Here is a 19721-nt window from a genome sequence, read left to right as displayed (position 1 = left end):
AGCGTCCTATTTTACTCACACTACAACAAGTTTGCGAGTTCAGTCGTAAACTATTTACAAACTTAAAACTCTAAGATATTACATACGTAAAAGAATTGATATCAGCGTTATTTAAAAAATTCCTAAATTAATTTCATTCGCCGTAGAATCAAATCATAAGTTTTCTGATGTTTCAATGCAGAATCGTCGTAATTCAGTTTGTTTAAGAATTGACATCTCATCTCTGATAAGAGGAGAAATATGCCGAAGAGTCTCATATTTTATGCGATCCAATCATTTTTCACAGGGTGATGCGAGTCAAGTGCATCGGTTTAAACGTTCTTGACTGTTTGCATTTTAATATCGCATCCGAAGAGATGCATCGCATCAGTGCAACAGGTGACACGATTCAAAATTGTCAACATTTCGTTTGACGATAAAATCGGATCGAGGTTCACACGTAACGCCTTCTGCTACAAGGATCTCAGACAATTTCTCAAACCCTTGCGCGACAATCAGTCGCGTTCCAACACTGACACGCGTCACCGTAATGCATTTGCATATCGCGCTGACGTACGAATAACGTTTCTTTCTGGCGCGAGGGATTCAAGAGGAACTGTGCTTTGTAAATATCGATACACGAACTTTACAACTGTTCTGAAGTATCAAATCACGAAGCTTTCTTTGCAGAATCACGCTACTATTTTAAAGTTTACAGTGAAGTATGCGTCTGGAAAATGTGAAAAATATTCTAGCGAAGAATATTCAATTCAATACACGATGGGAAGATCAACAGAACTAAAACATTTAAATAAACGTATACGGACCGTAAGATGTATACTTAAAGGAAAACAAAGAGACATTTTGTAAAACTTTGAAACGCGCGTGCCTACTTATTTGTACATGTAGGTTGTGTAGAGTGGTTAAAAGGAGAAAGGAAAAACAGGATGAAAGTGGGGAGTTCTGTGAAAGGGTAAATGAAGCTGACTCTGAAATATATGCCTTTTCCATTACGAAAACGTATATTCCGACAAGGAACCTAGCTTTAACTCTTCAACGATTTGTAATCATGTTAGAAGCATTTAAGGTCAGACGTTCATCTGTACGTTGTAGTCGGAAGACAAGAGGCCATTCTCATTCGATGTTCCTTTTCTTTTAATTGTTCTATATCCTTCTAAGATTTTGGAAATTTATTCAGTGGCAACGCGATCGAGATGGCGAAACAGATGCTTTTCAGTCCTGTAACTTACATAGAATTAAATAAATAATACTTTGAAGGTAAGTACGCGGTATACTTTCAGAACCGATTTTCTGAAGAGTGAAGTCTTCACTGAAAGCACGTTATTTTCTATTTTCAACTCATTTTTTCGTGCAGATGAAATAAGTTCGAAAGATACGTGGTATGAAAAAAGTTGCTTCTATTTGTTCAAATAAATAAATGTCAAAAACACGATACATCCTAAATTCACATTGCACCATATTATACCTCGCGCAACTTTCACGGGAGGGTTTATAAAAATTCGCGATGAAAATTTCCATCTCGACGTAATATTTTCACCGGGGTTTTTGGTAAATTAAATATTTTTCTGTTGTAACATACAGGTCTTTCCCGTCTATGTGAAAGGATTTTCGGTGGGTGCAGGCCTGCGATGAATTATTGACGGGTCTGCGGTCGACTTCGTCTCGTTGGAAAAGTAATTTATAGCCCGACACAAACCCTTAGCGAGGCTTGTAATAACAAGCGCCGCGACGATCGAATATTCTTGTGTAAAATGTCATCGACAGTAGAAAAATATCACGAATCTCCGACAACAAATCGCAGCCGGTCAATTACGTGGGGGGAAAAATCTTTGAGCGGGAGAAAGCGCATGGAATAAGTGTCGATTCAAGAAAGGAAAACGTCAGCGTGGAAATGTTCCTTCGCGTTTTTCAGATGTCTCCGAGCAAAGTGGAAATATATGAAATACGCGTACTTTACATTATTTATAAGATATTTAAAAAATGTGTCGAATAATATTTTTGACCAAAAATGTTAGAAGCACGTATCTTATATTTTAATGAACAATTTGTATCTTAATAAAATTTGTGAAGAAAATTGTAAAAGAAAAAGATCGGTCGGTCCTCTATAATATCCAATATGAAGATTATTCGATGAATTAAAAATAAAAAAAAAAAACGACTATTGTTGCATTCTGCAGGGAAGAAAGATTATAACAGCGAACAGTAGAGGAATAATGATCGATCAGAATGCTATTCTTCTTATAAAAGACCCGAACACCGATAAAGTTTGCTAAAATATGGAAGGAAGCTCCAATGCGGGACGTAAACAGCCGCTATTAACTTTCCTCGATAATTGAGATTATATTCCATCGTAAGAATAGGAATTTAAAAAATAGAAAAAGAAAAACTAAAGATTTGTAAGGTTCATAGTCATTCAAAAATCGTTTTTCTACCTTTTTTTATAACAATCATTACTTAATTCCTATATATCCACTTTCATCATTCTCCAATAATATTCAACTTTCATCTATCGATATTAATTCTACAATTCTATCTTTCTTTTTTTCTCTCCTCTCCAGATAGCTGACACTCAATCAGAAGACTGTACCATTGATACCATCGACGAGCTCCCATCCACCATGAATTCCAGATAGATTCAGGGAGCTTCTGCCCTGTTAAATCCGTTCAGATTTCCATCGAGCGGGCGCCACGTTCGAAAAGAAATATTCTCGGCAAGAAAAGTATCTTCAGTTTGGTCAAGGTAATATCCGGTGTTCCCTCGATCCAGAATTTCCCAAGTTGCAGGAAAAAAGGCGCAGCCTGGGCGCAAGTAGAACGAGTCACCTTGTTCCAGGGTTTCGTGCACAATAGCCGTTTCAGGGGCGAGACTATCCGAAGGTTGAAATAACGGCTAGTGCGATTTCCAATCTCTGTAGCCGAAAATCGTGCTTGATCCCTGTGCGGGCAAAGAAGTGTAGAGCTCATAGAGCCTCGAAAACTTTTCGGCTTTCGAACGCGATAAGGGAAAAAAGGAGTCGGGGGTGACCCACTTGGATTACAGGCAAAATACGCCACAACGAAATCCTTTCATCCCTTAATACCGATTTCCCTCGTCGACTGACTGGCGTGTCGTCTCACCTTGACACGACAGAGTGAACCAGTAACACGAATCTAAGATTTGATTTTTGTGATGTGAAGTTCCCGGAAGAATAAGAATGTCGAAGTACGACCGACCCTGACTGGATACTTAATACACTTAGGATAAGCGTTAAAGTTATTAAAGTTAGTGCTTTTTCATAGCTTCGTTAGAAGTCTACCTTCGTAAGAAGTTTATCTGAAATTGGCGAATTCTCAATGATTTATGAATGGCAACGTTTGATGTTTGATGCAAAAGTCGATGGAACTTCCGCGGCTTTTCGTAGGATTTTGTTAGAATTATTAAAGTTCGAAAGCTGAAAACTTGGACATAATAATCCATCTAAAGAAGCTTGTGGTTTCATTAACGTATGGTTTAATTAGTAAAAATTCATTCGAAATTGAGATAATATCTGATGAAAACTAATACAACGGATTAATCAACTATTTTTTCTACATGTACATTTTCACAAATCTTCTATTTTCTCTCCAAGTAATATTGACAAATTTTCCAATTTAATCGACTACACTCCCAAAGAATTTCTGAATTTTGGTATTTATTTGTTCAATAAGTCAAGCGATTAACTTCGACGCAGTTGATCGTTCTATCACCTCTGACTGAAATAACGTTTAATTACCCATATCGTACATTGAATTATACACAATTATCTCCCATTGAATTATCAACTGCACAATTTATTAAACGATTAATGTTGATTAAATAAACAAGTAAAACAACGGTACGTGTCCTTGCGATCTTAAAAGTTATACCGTCGGTAAGCGGAACGTAACCGCTGTTTTGCTTGCTGCTGCTTCTCTGGTTTTAACCTAACAAGAATAAACCTCCCTCGAGAGGATAAAGACACGGTGGTTCAGCTGCGCGGGCGAAGAAGTCGGAAAGTGAACACGATGAAGCAACGAGAGGAAACGAGAGAGAAAAAGGAGATAGTGGTGCAGAAATGCAGCAGAGAAATAGATTATGGCCTGCGGGCGAGAGAGGAACTCCGTTATTCCTCGAGGAAAAGAGATTACAAGATGTATCATCGCTGAGGCTTGCCAAGACTTTATGGAGCTGTAACCGTTACGATGATCGGGTCGTTAATGCCATGTAATAGCATCGATCCGGATAAACTTAACTCGATCATTTGAAAGGACATCAAACATCGGCAAAATCAGATTCTCGTTTTTGAATACTTCTCTTCTCATTAATTAAAAAAAAAAAAAAAAAAATAAAAATAAAAATAAAAGATACCAAACTGTTTCAACTCTTAATTTCCAAGTATACAGAAATTAGACTTGTCCGATGGTCTAATATAAATTGCAGCTGCAAAACATTAAATTACAAGAGGAAGTTAAGCTTGAAAAAAGGTCAACGTAGGATTTAGGGTAGATTACTAACTACACAACCTCTGTAAATGGGAACATATTTTATAAGAAGATTGTCCGTAGTCCTCTCTTTAAAAGAAAACTTAGAAATTCCAAATCCTCCTATTTCCCCGACGACTGACTACCATTTTTCTATCCATAATTACATTATCGAGAAACTTTCACATTCTACAAGCATCGGTCGCTGTCTGAAAATGAAAATTACTATTTGTTTCAGCTTCCACGAGAACTGAAACGCGTATACCTAATACTGTTTCGCAATTTTGTTTCGGCCAGCAGTGGTGCTTGACGTCCAACACGATCCGAGAAAATAGGATTTTCAGGAGGATTCTATTTTTGCTACGGGCGAATAACATAGAAGGACAATGTGCCGACGATTCAAAAAGCTGATTGTGTTTTCTGATAATGATTTACGATATGTAATATTCGGACTTCGTTCCGTTGGTTTTGCAACTCGGTTGGTCGAATGTTACCGAAATTGGTTCAACTGGTTCGCCCTGTTCCTTTTTTAGTATTTTTTTAGTAACGTCTAAAGTAAATATCTACCGCAAATACTGGAGGTGGATTTTGACAGACGCAATAGTAACACGGTCGATCCTTGAAAATCTAAATGAAAGAGCTGATACTCGCGAGATATTTATTTTCCTTTGCGTAAAATGTACAACTGCGTTTTTCATATACACCGCATTTCTGATGAGATGATTTGTAGGTCTTTTTTTACAAAAAAGTATCGATAGGATGGTAATGATGCTGAAAATATAGCGAGTATCGATTAAAAATTAAAGATATTTTATCTTTACAGAAACGGAGGATTCAACTTGACTTGAAAATTGAATTTTGAAATTTTTTGTTAAAAAAAGAGAGATTCGATGAAAAACAACTGCTCGCCTCGAGTCTGGCTCTTAACAAAAGGAATCTCAATTTCTGTTTCTCGATATATCCTAATTCAATTTTACCAAACCCAAGCTTATTCTATAGAGACGTACAAGTATTTTCCCAAACAATAAAAAAAAGGACCCTCGGCCGAAAAAATCCCCCGGTCTCCCGTCTTACCCTATCGATTCTACTTACACCTTCCCCAAATCTAAAAAGACATCAAAAGAAACGGTTCAATCGTTCACGGTTGCGATAGAACGCCCGAAAAAGACCTCGAGGCCATCTTCCACCCTCGCGTAAACCATTAACCCCCTCCTCCTCGACATCAGATCCATTCAGCGTCGCAAACAAAAGGCGAAGTAAAGTTGGCAGCTGGTTTCATTGCCAGCAGAGAGTGACTTTTAATAACCGACTGGCTTCGCGACTCGGTTAAGACTTACTTAAATAGCCGAAGAAGGGAAAAGAAGCGCGAAAGGAGGAAGACGCGACCCCTCGGAAGTTGTTGCCAGTGCGTATCGAGAGAGCTGGTTGCTAGCCGTGCAAGTGGAAACGAGAGGTTGCCGTGCTAGACAGAGACCCAGGAGCGAATCCTTTTGTTCTTGGCGGGCGTTTTGTTTCAGGATTACGAGCTTATGAAGTATTCGCGTTTATCTGCAGCAACTACACGACCAAGGGTAGAAACGGGCGACGACGAGGTTGCAGACGCAAACTAGAGCGAGACAACTAAAACCGGGGCTTGGATGTCTGTTAATCTGCGAGCGGTTCTGCTGATTTCGAATTAATTATCGCGTTAAACTGCTGTTCGCATTTAATTTCTATTCGTGCTGTTGCTAGCTCCGCCGTAAATAATCGTCCGGTACTCCGTTGATTTTTATCGCTTCCCCGCCGCTTTTTCTCTACGGTTCATTGCTCAAAATATTTCGGAAATTTCTAATTCTACGATGTAAGCGAATTTGTCAAGGCAAGAAATTTGGCGACGATGGATTCAGTACTGATTGAGTCGTTGCGAACGCTATTAACGAAATCGACAAAGATCTTTTGACGAATCGAATATCCTAATATATTTACATATATATTATTTGATGATGTATGAATTTATTTAATCTGTTGTAAATGATTACATTGTAATAATACCAATTTCCTGCTTTACTTTTGTTGAAATAGAGAGTATTTGAAAAAGAGAAGTCTACGCTGATAAATGATAATTTATTGGCTCGATTGAATCAAACAATGCTTCAGCGTTGATTATATCAGCTTATTAAATACTAAATTAACGATACGCTTTGTAATTTGTCCGTAGCGTAAGTAATTACGCGATTGAAGAAATTACAATGAAAGAGAAATTGTGAAGTGAATATTCCGACATTCAAATTTTAAATTTAATACTTACACTTAGTTCCGCTACGCTCTCATTTATCCCGTAATTGCAATTTTTTCTATATTACTATCTCTGATTTATTGCGGCAAGAAGAAAGCACTATTATTAGAATTCTGATACATGTATATAAAATGTAGGATGATTGTTTTCCAATAAATTTCATCCACAAACAATCTTCTCTTTCAAAAAACATTTTCCATCATGCGTGCTCCGACGACATCGTTACTATTTAAAGAGAGTGTATATATAAATCGGTAAGAGCGAAAGGGTTGATTTAACGTCGATAAAAATGAAGCGTCGGCGTAAAAAGGTTTATAACAGGCCTGTTTATGATAACCTAATAACACATGCATGTCGCAGGTTAATCAACTCTTACCTCATTTTCGATACGACGGTAGGGGTGAACTCCAGTTGAGTGAATCCTAAATCCTGTGACAGTATATCCTCCAGGCTATTGTATTTTACATACGAACAGGGCGGTGTAGAAATAGCTGAAAGAATTATTCGGTTTTATTGAAAATCGATACACACAATCATTCATTTCAGGCTTTAAATTTAATTTTAAATTATCTACAATAAACATTCGAAGCGATATCGACGGAAGATAATTGAAATTTAATATTTGTCAGGATATAACTCAGTTCTATTGTACAACAATGGAAATTTCTTTCGATTCATTTCAAAATATTTTACATTTCGATCTTTTTCATCGCATTTTCTGCTGCAAACTTCCAATCTGGTTTTATCCGACGGGTCGCGACGATACGTTCAGGAACACGTAGCCTGTCCGCTAAGAAACCGGTATTTATTTATTTGTTTCTTCCGACATGCAATAATGTTTCCCGTACAGCTCGCGCCTCTGTTAATTTAATATTTAAATCATGCTCCGCGAAATTGAACATCATACCATTTTGGACTTGTGCCGGCTATGCCAGGCTCACTTTGTTCTGCCGTGGAACCGCGTGAAAGGCTGAAAGGGTGGCGCTCGAATAACGAGCCGACGGCGTTAAGGTCGAAAAATCAATAGGGTCGCGTACATTCCTCATAAATAAATATGAATATCGCGTATCCTAGCCCTGCGCGGACGAGTATCGAGCGTAAATTTATTATAACGACGGGTGCATGGCACCGCGTCGATCCTCGATTCGCCGTTAAACCGGAACCAGCGCGGATCGATTCGATTTTCGATAGCGGATCAATGCGGTACCGCGTTTGTATTTGCGTTTCGCGGGCTGCTGCGTTTTACGCTTTGATAAAAAGTGAAAGCAGCAACCGGGAAATTTAATTGGTGTTTTCGGAATTTAACGGTGATCGGCTGTTATAGAATTTTCTTTAATTCGGATATCGACGTCCCGTTGTTTTATCACGAGGCATCGAAGGTAATCGTTCAAGCCGGCACGGTGTTTTATAACAAAATGTGTAATTCTATGGGTCGAATGAGATAAAAGTCCCACGAGCATCAAGAAGACCGCGAACAGTACGATATTCACCTTGTAGAAATCTGAAATCCAGAAACAAGCGAGCGTATCAAAGGACGCGGAAAGAGAGGGAGGTTTCTTGCGCGAAGGCTCTTGTTCTTAAATTCCCGAAGGGAATAGGGATTCAAGCAACTGCAGCGCAAAGAGCTACTGACAAGGGAAGAAGATAGAATGCCGTATTGTAAAAGAAGCGATGAAGGCTTTCTTCGTCTATGATAAATTTTCATCAAGGCATAATACTTCTTCCTTTCTTGAATGGTAAAATTAAACAATTTTTTCACTTTTAATATATCTCCTACAATACCTTTCCTTTTTATGAAATGTCTCTAATCCAAAGAGTTACTAAGGCCAGCGTCGTAAAGCGAGGTATAAATTTTCTCTTTATTAATGACATATACACAATACGCCTTCATCAAGGCGTAATCCTTTTTCTATTAATAATAAAAGAAGATTTTTGTTTCAAATTTGATTTGCTCTTTCCGATCCTTTACGTGACAAACAGAAAGGTAATGTCTCAGATTCCGATTCCAAAACGATGTACTGCTAAATCCAGTACTACACAGAAACTACGAACAGTGGAAACCACTTCTACTTCAACAAATACCGACTGAAACAACAAGAAGTACGAGAAGAACGAAAACTTAACGGAATAATGCAGCTACACTGTAGTTGGTAGTTTCGCGTAGTGCTTAAGTTTCGCGTTGTTATTAAAGGATTAGTGTTACGTATACATGTAATTCCAGAAAAGATGCTTATTATGACAGGGTAGAATAAATTCAGGATTCAGAAATGAATGTAAATTCCAACGGAGCGGAAGAAAGCTGCGAAGAGACAATAAGCAGCTGTATTTGCTTAAGCCATCACACGCGATAACGATGAAAAAATTATCAATCGACCAATCTGATTGAATGGCAGTTCACTGATCGTTCCAATCACTGTAATGAAACCACAAGAGAGTGCGGACAGGTACAAAACATAACACCAATCTGCAAAAAGGTTGGTCCATAAATTCCCGGAAAAGTGAATTATAACAGGCTCTCGCAGCCGGAGAACATAAATCCATCTCTACCAAACCATTATCTCAAATTGTTCGCCGCTTTTAAAAAAATTCCCTCGACGGGAGCGACTCGGCGTGGAGGCGAGGAAAGACGGTAAAAGAAGGGGGGCCGGGCGAAGAAAACGCAAACTTCCGAATCCCATGGGCATAGGGGATGGGGTCACGATTGTTGGCGCGCGCGCGCGTACACTCGCCCTCAAATGGGGGTGCAACTTCTAGTCGGCGAGTTTCGAAGGCGCCTCGAGCACCTTTGAGCTCCGGAGTTTATACTTACTGCAGACAGCTCGCTTTACAGCGGGAAATAGCTTTCTCAACCCCCCTCCCCCGGCCTCTGGTTACCAGGTTCCGGGCCAAGGGTTGAGAAAATTTGTCGTGTTTTAAGCCGAGCTGAGGAAAAAACCGAGAGCAATTCGCGGCCCCGTGACGTTCGACGAATTCGGAAGAAATGAGGAAACGTCAGGTACCCTAAGGAACTTGACTCGCGCCAAGCGCGAAAGAACCTCATCGATTTTACAATCTCCGCGCCTCCTGCTCTCCTCCCTTCACAGGCTATTACCTCTTCCGCGTCCCCACCTGATAACTCCATGTCCCGAAATTTCCTCCACTCTTTCCTCCTGTCGTGTCCTCTTTTTCTACTCCTGTCTCTCCTTCCTATCTCACGCTTGTCCCGCCTTTTTCTTTTTCCAACCATCACCCATCCTCATCCTTCCTCTGTCGCTCTATCTACCTTGGACGCTTTTTTTCAGGCGGTATTATGTTCTGCTGATTCGCAGTTAATGAGGCGAGATCAGACCCATGAGGCTATCCTGTATAAATCGAGGGTGCTTGCAAATTATGAAAAAAAATTCCTCTTTCTTCATAGGTGCACGGAAAATTCTGACAACAGAGGTACGTTTCGTAGCAAGAGATCGAAGCGAGCACCGTGATATTATCTTGTGGCTTTCAAGATACATCTATCGTTTATATTTAATGATAGCAATGGGAAAAGTCATGTTTTTGAAAATTGAGTTCTCTTTGTTCCAATTACGTTTCAAGTTAACTGGCAAAAATACACGGTCGGTAATTAGTACTCTTCTAGAAATTATAACAATTTTCTTCTCATACGCTGGAAATATTACATTTCGAGGAAGAGAGTAGAGTTTCCCTCTTGAGTTTCACATTTATGCAGGCGCACGACGAAACGTTGATATTCATTTCCTGGTTCCGTTCCCATTAATCCCCGCATAAAAATGAAGTAGAATTGAAAACGCGACGCACGAGCGCATGGGTTTATTTTAAGTGAAATAAATTTCGTTAAGTAAATTAATATTTTCGTGTCGCGTGTAAAAACGCGCAAGTGACCGTCAAAATTATATTCCCGTATTTTGTGGGGACTGTGTGATGTAATAAAACTTTATACGTGGCCCGACGTTGAATAAACGACTATGAAAACTACACACATTTGACGCAAGCGAGGCAATTTAAAATTGTTTGAGCTGCAAACGCGTCAGACATGCGGAAGCCTATTTCGTAACAGAAAGTTAAGAATGTGGATAAGTTTCAGAAAACAATGTGAAATTCAATTCTATGCCGTTTGCCAAAGCCTCGCTGAAATTTGACAAACCATGGCTTCTTCTCTGTTGATTCAGAAATCCTACATCTGCTATATGTATGTTTGTACATGCACCTATCTATTTATTCGTCAATCTACGTACGCCGGTCTCTTTACGTGTTTACTCCTCGTTAATGTTCCACACTCGACACGTTCGCATCTTATTTGACTTGGCCATTCGAGCTCGTCTTCGAAATCACCGTATCACTCGACAACGTGCTCGAATGAAATGTTAAAATGTAAAATTACGGAATATAGGTCCTGCCGTTATGCTTCTTCTCTGAAGAAACGGTAACGGGCGACAGTGAATCGAGACGTCCCAACAAAAATTTCACCCCCTTTTCAACTAACTTCATTCATTACCGAGAAAGATTCTCTGAGAGCATTTCCACGTGAAAACATCAAGCCAGAAGACTTACCGCCTTTCAGAGCCAGGTGACGCGTTTTATTAATTACAAACTAAATCGCCAGCTCGTGGCTGCGTTAAACAAATCAACGAACTCGTACGAATTATTCTAATTTTTTATTATTTTCAAGCTTTTCCTAAGTTGAATCGAAAATCTGTTTCGCCAACTTTTCTAAAATCATTCGAACATCTCCTTTTCCTTATGATTTACGAGAATTCATTGAATCTGAACATTTCGCAGAACGTTCTGTGGAAGCACGTGCTTTTAAAGGGTTTCATTAATACTCGCACAAGTAACTGAAATGCACTTCATTTCTACAGAAGCTCCGCGCGATCGTGAATCATGTTAACAATTAATTGAATGCGTTGCACCCGCGAGACGTGGCCGTACATACCGGACGAGGTTTCCTCGCCAACATTTCGGCCGTGTAACGCGTCACACGTGTGTTACAGCGTGACGCCTGGACGAGGGTAGATTTTCATGAAGCTTTTGAAAATCCAAATTAGCTAGACCGGTGACAGGTGTGTCATCCGGCGTAATTTAAAACGTGGACCGTCCAGTTCCATGAAATAGCTGGTAATCTCATGAAACTGATAAATCTCGCAGGAATCCAACAAAGTTACATAAAGAGAACAAAATGATACTTCGTACTAGCAGGCGATCCCAGATTTTTCCACGGTAATATAAATCTTCCTTGGTTATATTCGTCGACTGACCATTTGCTTCGATAATCCACGAAACGCACTCTGTCTTTGATCAATTTTCCGTATCGAAAGCCGCAAAAAAGATTGCACAGTACGATCGTCAATTCAAAGCTTTCATCGTTCACAATCGATATTCGAAAGCATTGAAAAATGGACAGGTACGAAGGATTTTGAAGCAACAAATAACCAACGCGATCAGCCATATCGTGGCAGCAATGGTATCATCGAAGAAGGAAACGTCAAAATCCCGATATTCGACGGAGCATCTAACATTAACCGGAAAGCGGCCTCTTTAAGCCAAGTTCCGGCCATCTGGCATCAAAGGGCCGCCGGTTCTTTCAAGAGCAACGTTTGGAAAAGGCGCAACACACCATCGAAAAGGGTGGTGCACGAACGATCCCCTTGAAGGCCGATTCTAGCCAGCGCACAGCAGGCCAGCCAATTTTTGTGAGTGCACCTTGAAATAATCATAGCTTTTCAAGCTAAGTGGAGTCCCTGGTACATACGTAGAAACGTGGGTACAGGCGGCTGTAGCCGAGAAAGCGGCAGCCACCCCGTGTCGAGACACACGTATACTCGTCTCTCGATGTGCCAACCTCTACTGATACACGGACCTCCGCGACGATACGACCGTCTAAGATGGCTGTAAAGACGCGAGTATCTGGCAGATGCTGGTCGTGTGGATGCTATATAATATTCATGCAGCGATATTGCATCTTGAGTGGTGCCATTAGAGCGGAGCGTCAGCCATCGCGGTCTCGTGGCGGTTTGTTGTTCTCCTGGCGCCTTACTCGCTATTCAACCACACACACCCCTGACGACCGTCTCTTTCCTCTCCAACCCGTCGTCATCAGACTTCCTCCGGTCTTTGCTATTCGCCAGTTACGTAAAGGCGTCGCTGGAGTGAAACTTATTTCTTAAAGGACGAAGTTTTTCCTTGTTGCGCGTATTTTAGCCGAAAATGACACCTTCCGCAGCAATTTGTATGCTTAATCGTATGCTTTGATCGCTCAAACCGAGCGAAATTTCTTTCTTTCCATGCGAGAAACTTTATAGAAGCGATAAAAATTCATACACAAGAATCGGGGATGCATGATCTCGCATGGAAATTTTGCAGCGGATGAAAAGAATCTGTGTGGAGCATGTAGAGACCTTTCCAGGTGTACTGTGACTGATAGAACCCATTAAAAAAGATTGTGAATGCGAACCTAAATCTTAAATCCTTCCTCTCGCATTAAAGTTTCGAATGGCATTAAATCCACGTGGCAGCAACAATGTCGGAACTATTACTCAACGTTTCATTAAAGTTTCGTCGTTACGAAGCCGGGCATTAGCATGGTACGTGACAGAATGGTATCCGCAAGTTAATGACGAAAAATGGTTTCTTATTTTTCGCGTTGACAGGAAAAGGACGGTTCCAGGGATCAAAAGCGTTTCACCACGCAGTTCTTCAGGGACACCGAAGAGGACGTTAAGTATTCATCGGGCGTTTTCGCGTCTTCATGCCTTCTCGTCACTCTACACGGCGTGTCTTCGAAAGTGGGATCGCTGAGTCTCTCCGCCCCCACCCTCCATAACCGCCATTATCGCTCGCTTCTCACCCTCGATTCTGCTCCTCACCCTTCGACTTAATGCCTCGTCCGTTCTCAGCGTTGCGTCGACTCGAAATTACTTATGAACGAGGCTCGAACATATTAATCCCGAATACTTTCTACGTACGTGTCGACAGAAATATTCTTATTATAAAATCTTTTCCGAAAATTCCCTATGCTCCTTCGTTTCTTACAAGGTTACGCTATACTCAAGATAAAAATGCAAATACCGAATACTATCAACCAACGAAATATTTTAGCTGTGAGTAATATATATTATATATTACAAAGGAATTGAATAAAACAATATTGAATGGAAACAAGAAAATCGTCTATGTTTTTCAGGAATATCGCTATTTTTCAGGGAAATTCTAAAGCAAGTCGTAAAGGTCCCATTCGTTCTATTAGATTTACGACACGTCGACGTTTGTTTCATCACTGCTATTACAATTTTACCGGGGCGTGGTGAAACTTTTTCGCCTCGAGTTACCATGGATGGGTATCGCAGCAAATAATTTCGTTTCGCCCGATTGCAGGACCCTCTTAAATTGTCAAGGTCCATTTGTAGTCCGGCAAGTACGCCGGATTGTAACGGATGCCGACATGCTAAGAGCTTTTCATTCTACCGCCTACTCTTTCGAGCTTTATAGGATTTCGTGGCTTTTTATGCCGCAGGTACAGCAAGGAAGAAAAGGACTGGAAAGCTTCTACAAGGAAATGGATTGCGGGGACGAAATCGTAAGCCTGCCAAGTAGCGTCAGAAAGAGGCTCGTCTGTCAAGTACAAATACTCTTCTACCTCGAGTAACGCGCTCTCTGGCGTCCGACGTTCTTCGAAATTCTGGGAACTCCAAATAAGAGTTTCGTCGAAGGTCTACTGGAAATTGATTATACCTTGCAAGCAAGTGTTCTATGTTCATGATAATAGAAAAGGAAATTACAACTCGCGGTTCGTTCACGATTTAAATGTAGCTCTGAAAACGTTGCGAAACGTTTTGCATGGTTGGCAAATACATAGTACGTACTTAGCATTAACGAAGTAGCTTGATCGTTAAGCGCGATGTATAATAAACGCAATTGCTTTCGAAGCATCGAGCCAAAATTGCCACCGACGAGAACAAACAGATTACTTTCAGGTAAAAGCAACGAAGCCCCACGAGGGCTGGATTATTCGAAGCAGAGCGCGGTAAAAATAATCGTCGACGCAGCGAGAGAACGCTCACCGAGTTCAGTCATTCTCTTCCCCTGAAGCGGCAAGATGGCCGGCCAAAACAAAGAGCTGGGAATGACGTTGTTTACGAGGCTCGATTGTTTTAAAAAGAGACGAAGGTCGAGCATCGCTGCCGGTGTTCCCGCGGGAGTAACGAAGAAGAACTGAAAGAACGGGAAGAGCCGCGGAAGAGCGAAAGAGCGAAAGAGAGGAGGGTTTGGGAAGCGCACAAAGAAGGTTGGAACTGCAACGAGCAGAGGGATAAAGAGGGACATCGAGGAGGGTGAGGATTTCTCTGTGACCTCATCGACTTGAAGACGCGGCAGTCGCAGAATAGACGGGAAGTGAAAGAAAGAAGAGGAGATAGAGAGGAAGAAAGAGAAGAGTCAAGAAGACTCGGAACGCTCGATTGTTTTATTGGGTCGGATTAAAAAGCATACTCGGGACCGATTGTTTGTAATTCTGATGAAAAAGCCCGGCGATAAAGGAATCGTTGCCCGAACACTGCACCTGCTGGAAACTTGCATCGAGTGTTCTCTATAGCGTGTCCGGGAATAAGGCGCGCGGATTTAAAGCCAATCTATCGGGACCTGCAGCTCTTCCGCTGGATTGAAAAGACGTGACGCTACCATCGAAGAAGAGATTTCTTGAAAAATTTCCAAAGCCTTAGTATGGACTGAACAATTGTTTAATTTTTCGATTTTATTTTACGATGACAAAGGTGTAAAATTTTGTATCTGATCATTAGCTACAGGTGTAATATTATTCCTCCATTGTCTGTTCATTCTCTTGATTGGCTCTTCGTATTACATGTAATTACAATTTTAGATCACGTCTCTTTAACCTTCGTTTCGAAAACAACGCCGAGGTCGATGCTCCGCGAAACATTTAGCGCTGCAGTAAAGGATCGTTCAGAATTATTATGCGCCAGGCTGCATTCATATACAATCCTTAATCGCCTTTGTTCAGTACTTCTAACGCTATTCGTTCTAGACAGTGCGGTGATCATTAAGAAACGGACATCGTATAATTTTCATGATGTAGAATTGAACAGTAATTCGAAAATACAAATTTTCCAAGATTACTATCATTTCTAACTATGAACTCTTGTCTCTAGTGAAAATCAAGGTCCAGTTGATGTATGAGCTGCTATTAAGCAGATTATAATATATAGAAAATATTATTAAAAATTGATGGAATTCGTAAATCTGCAAAGTTTTGTCGAAACGGATACTTGACAACCTACACGATCCGCTTATCGACGAAAGTTCAGATGATTTAGCTACCGTTCTCAAGAGTAATGAAAAATTTTGCACTCAGGAAAATGAAAACAATACCGTTCGAGTGTGCTAAGCACTCGTTGCCTCGTACCTGGGAAATTATATCACACTGGGTAATTTACGGGAATGTTTAAATGCCCCCTATTAATCTGTAAGTTTCACGATTCGTCCGCAACAACCTTATGAATATAGGTGCAACCACTGTGTGGTGCAGCAGGTGAATTTTTATGCCGCATTTAAATGTCGTGGCTCACTACCGTCCCATTAATTTCTAGGATCGTTCCGCTTCGAGCCGCGTAAAAAAGAAACGGCAAAAAGACGCAACGTCGGAATTAAAAACGTTGAAATATCTGTTATGAAACTCGCAACGAAATGACAGACGGTATACATTCGATGGATCAATTTGCTCGCTACAGAATTCGAATCTATCTGATCTGAGATCATCATATTTCATCTTATTACAGTTAGGTATAAAAAATTGGAAAAATGTTTTGGCAATTAATGTTTATTGATTAATATATCACTAGATTTTTTTCTCTAATATCATACATTTAACAAATTACAAAAAAAGTTCTCGAAACACTTTAATAGCACTCTTGGTGCACCGTTTTATCACCATAAATATCTTACATTGGTGAAACGAATTTTGTAATTATAACTATGAAAAATAAAGCAGTCCGACTGTTGAAGTTTCTTCGAAATTCGTAAAGTTATCTGAATTCGAGCAACTCCACTAATAAAACTCCAAACGAGAAACCATGAAAATACTCTACGATCAAACGCGTCCCTGAAACCTCGAAATGGATGCAAACTATTTACGAAGACGAGCAAGGGAGTGTCCGCGTGGACTATAAACTTGCAGTACATTTAACACGGGCGTCGACTAGTGAATTTGCAGATTCCTTCGAATGAAATCCGGTAGGTACGATTGCGTCCGATAACGACATTAAAATCGAGGCTCGGGCGCGAGGAGGCTATCCGCTGGCAGAGATTTCAGCAAAGCGTGAAATTTCCAGTAATTTCGCCCGGACAATGAATAATAATTCAGGAGTCATCCACTTGTCGAACAATTCAGGACGACCGTATGGCGCCAGCGTCCCGCTAATACATCGAGGCTTTTGATAAAAAGCACCGGCTCCCTCTCTCTACGTGTATTTGCAACGGCATACTATTCCGCAATCACGCACACGTGGAATTAAGCTCCCATTGAACGGCCAGTCATTATTCACTGTGCCACGACTCTGTTTCCGCTCGCCATTAAAGATAGAAAATTCACCGAACCTGGAACACACTTTTTTTCTGGCCTCGATGCACTTTCGAAACAAGAGTTATTCGCAAGCTGGCCGGCTAGAGCGAAACGCGACGATCGATCAGCCGGAAAGCATTAATTAAATCTTGTTAACTGGTCAATCGATGCAGTAACCTGAAATTACCGGTGTGTCTAAACCTGGTCATTACCTTGTACTCGTTTATCGGTCGATGATTTTAATTAGCAATGTTTCCTGTAAAATTCTTCTAACTTGAACTCGTGCGAGTTTTTATTTTATTTATTTTATTTACGCTGTTGATCGTTATAATTAATCTAGTTCTCGCGTGTTATTTTCAACACCGACCTTATATTGGAAATGCTAGCAGATGCTGACAAAGAAGGATTAAAATATCTTTGATAAAAAGGAATAATGACTTCGTGTCAATACCCTTATTATCAACGGTGTATTAATATAACTTGCCACGTCATGAACTGCTGACCCCCTTTACATACGACACCGTAATTATAGATAGCTGGAATTAAGCTTCCAGCGGTCATTATCCATCGTCCCATACACTTGCGTTCACATTCTTTAGTTTTACAAAGAATTCTAAAAATGGATATCGAAAGATTAACGTAGAATTTTCGTAATTCAATATTTTCTCCTATCTTTGTACCCTTTAAAAAATCCAAGAGATCGTCACACGAACCACCGATTTCGCTTCCTCTTTACAGAAAAATCAGACGAGCTACGCATGCAACTAGGTTAAAATATTAAACTGAAAAACAAACTAACGCCTCAGAACGCGACATGATGAGTATGATGCCGCGTTTGAATTAAACCGCGAGCGCAGTTAGTCCGTGGTTCTTTTTAAGGGCAAGTTGTTGGCATCGAATAATTTATGACGGTACAGGGAACGTCCTCCGATCTGAAATGCTCTAACCGCCCGGTTTCTAATTCATCGACGTTTGTTCTCAAAAGGATGCGGTTGAATGCGTGCGCGATATCGATGCACTTTTTGATTCTATCCTTGACACAGGTGACCCGATTCAGGAAAGTCAATAATTCAATAACCGGACAGGGCCTGGCAAACAAGTAGTGGATCGATGTGTTTGTTCGTCATCCGCGTGATTGATGATGACCAACGTGGAACGGTGGAGACACCGAATCTGGTTGGTCACACGTGACAGACCGATAAATTTCAGTCTTTCGCTAATTCGATCTTTTCCCGAACAGTTCCACATGAAATTGGCTAACTTTTGACGCGTTGATCCGTCACGGATACATTCTCTGATTCTTTGACATTGCGGTGAAAGATTACGTTTCGTTTGTTTTTCTACTTCTTCCTTTTCTTTTCCTTTTTTTTTTTTTTTTTTTTTTTTCGAACGAAGGGAAGTAGAGTGGATCAATGATTCATTGTGACACGGGGTTGACATAATCTCTTGCTTGATTTAGGAATGTGCGAGAATAAAAAGTTTGCATTAGAGTACTAGTTGTTATCGGAATTAAAAAATGTTAACGTCCGCCACAGTCTCACGGCAGTATTTGAACATTTACCACTGAAAACTTTTATGAGTAATGCGTCTCTGCGAAATATATGCTTACACTAAATATTTTATAGCTCCTCTCTACATTTTTAAATTTGTTTCAAACTTTGTTAATATGATCATTATCTCATTACATCGCATCTCGTTACAGCGGTCTTGAGATCCCGGATTGTTTCGTATACGACACAGCACATATTCGTAAAATGCGTCTTCAAATGATTTTCGTTCTTCGGTAATTCAATTTCTCCAATGCACTAAAATTTAAGAAGAAAATCCGGAGCATCCAGTTATAAATTCCTCATTCATAGTTCAACAAGGACTGTTCCGGAATTGGGTTAAGCGTCAACGAATATCGGAATTGCTACTTAATCGAAGTAGAACTGTCATCGGACTATAAATCCCTCATGGAACGTTCTATGGTATGTGCGGCAGGAGTGGTCATCGGAGGACATTTAAGGATGTGATCCAATCAGAAACCACGCGTGTCCTGGGGCGACCATGGACGTCGGATTATGCCAGGTAGCATCTTGGTAACACTCGTAAAAGTCGTCGTTCAAGGTGGCAGTAAATTCAAACTACGCGTCTATCAGAGAAAGATTGCTGAATTGACTGAATCGGAAGGGAATCGGCTGGATTCAGCGATCGGAGAATAGAAGGGGATTACTCGCCTACTTTCGGACTGCCTCTAGCCTGACATTACGCGTTTGGTTAATCCGACGCTGACACTGATTCGTTTTGGATTAACTCTTCTTTAGACGGCGTCAGAGTTCGGGCTGTCGTTCCTGCGTCAGCTTACATAACGTCGATTGGGGGTGGCATGTCAGTCACGTGCTTCGAATAAACCAATTTTAG

At 40.5% G+C, this 19721-nt stretch overlaps 1 protein-coding gene across 1 annotated transcript in view; it reads right to left on the bottom strand.

Annotated features, from left to right (window-relative positions):
* LOC138186860 (uncharacterized) overlaps window positions 1-19721 on the bottom strand; it is a 163394-nt gene that overhangs the window by 90684 nt on the left and 52989 nt on the right. Inside the window, exon 3 of the mRNA XM_069127117.1 lies at window positions 7131-7245. Coding sequence (XP_068983218.1) covers window positions 7131-7245 — 115 coding nt within the window. The remainder of the gene's footprint in view (window positions 1-7130; window positions 7246-19721) is intronic.

The sequence above is a fragment of the Bombus flavifrons genome, chromosome 14, assembly GCF_040668555.2.
Source record: "Bombus flavifrons isolate JBK064 chromosome 14, iyBomFlav1_principal, whole genome shotgun sequence".
NCBI lineage: Eukaryota > Metazoa > Arthropoda > Insecta > Hymenoptera > Apidae > Bombus > Bombus flavifrons.
This window is presented reverse-complemented; position numbering and strand designations above follow the sequence as displayed.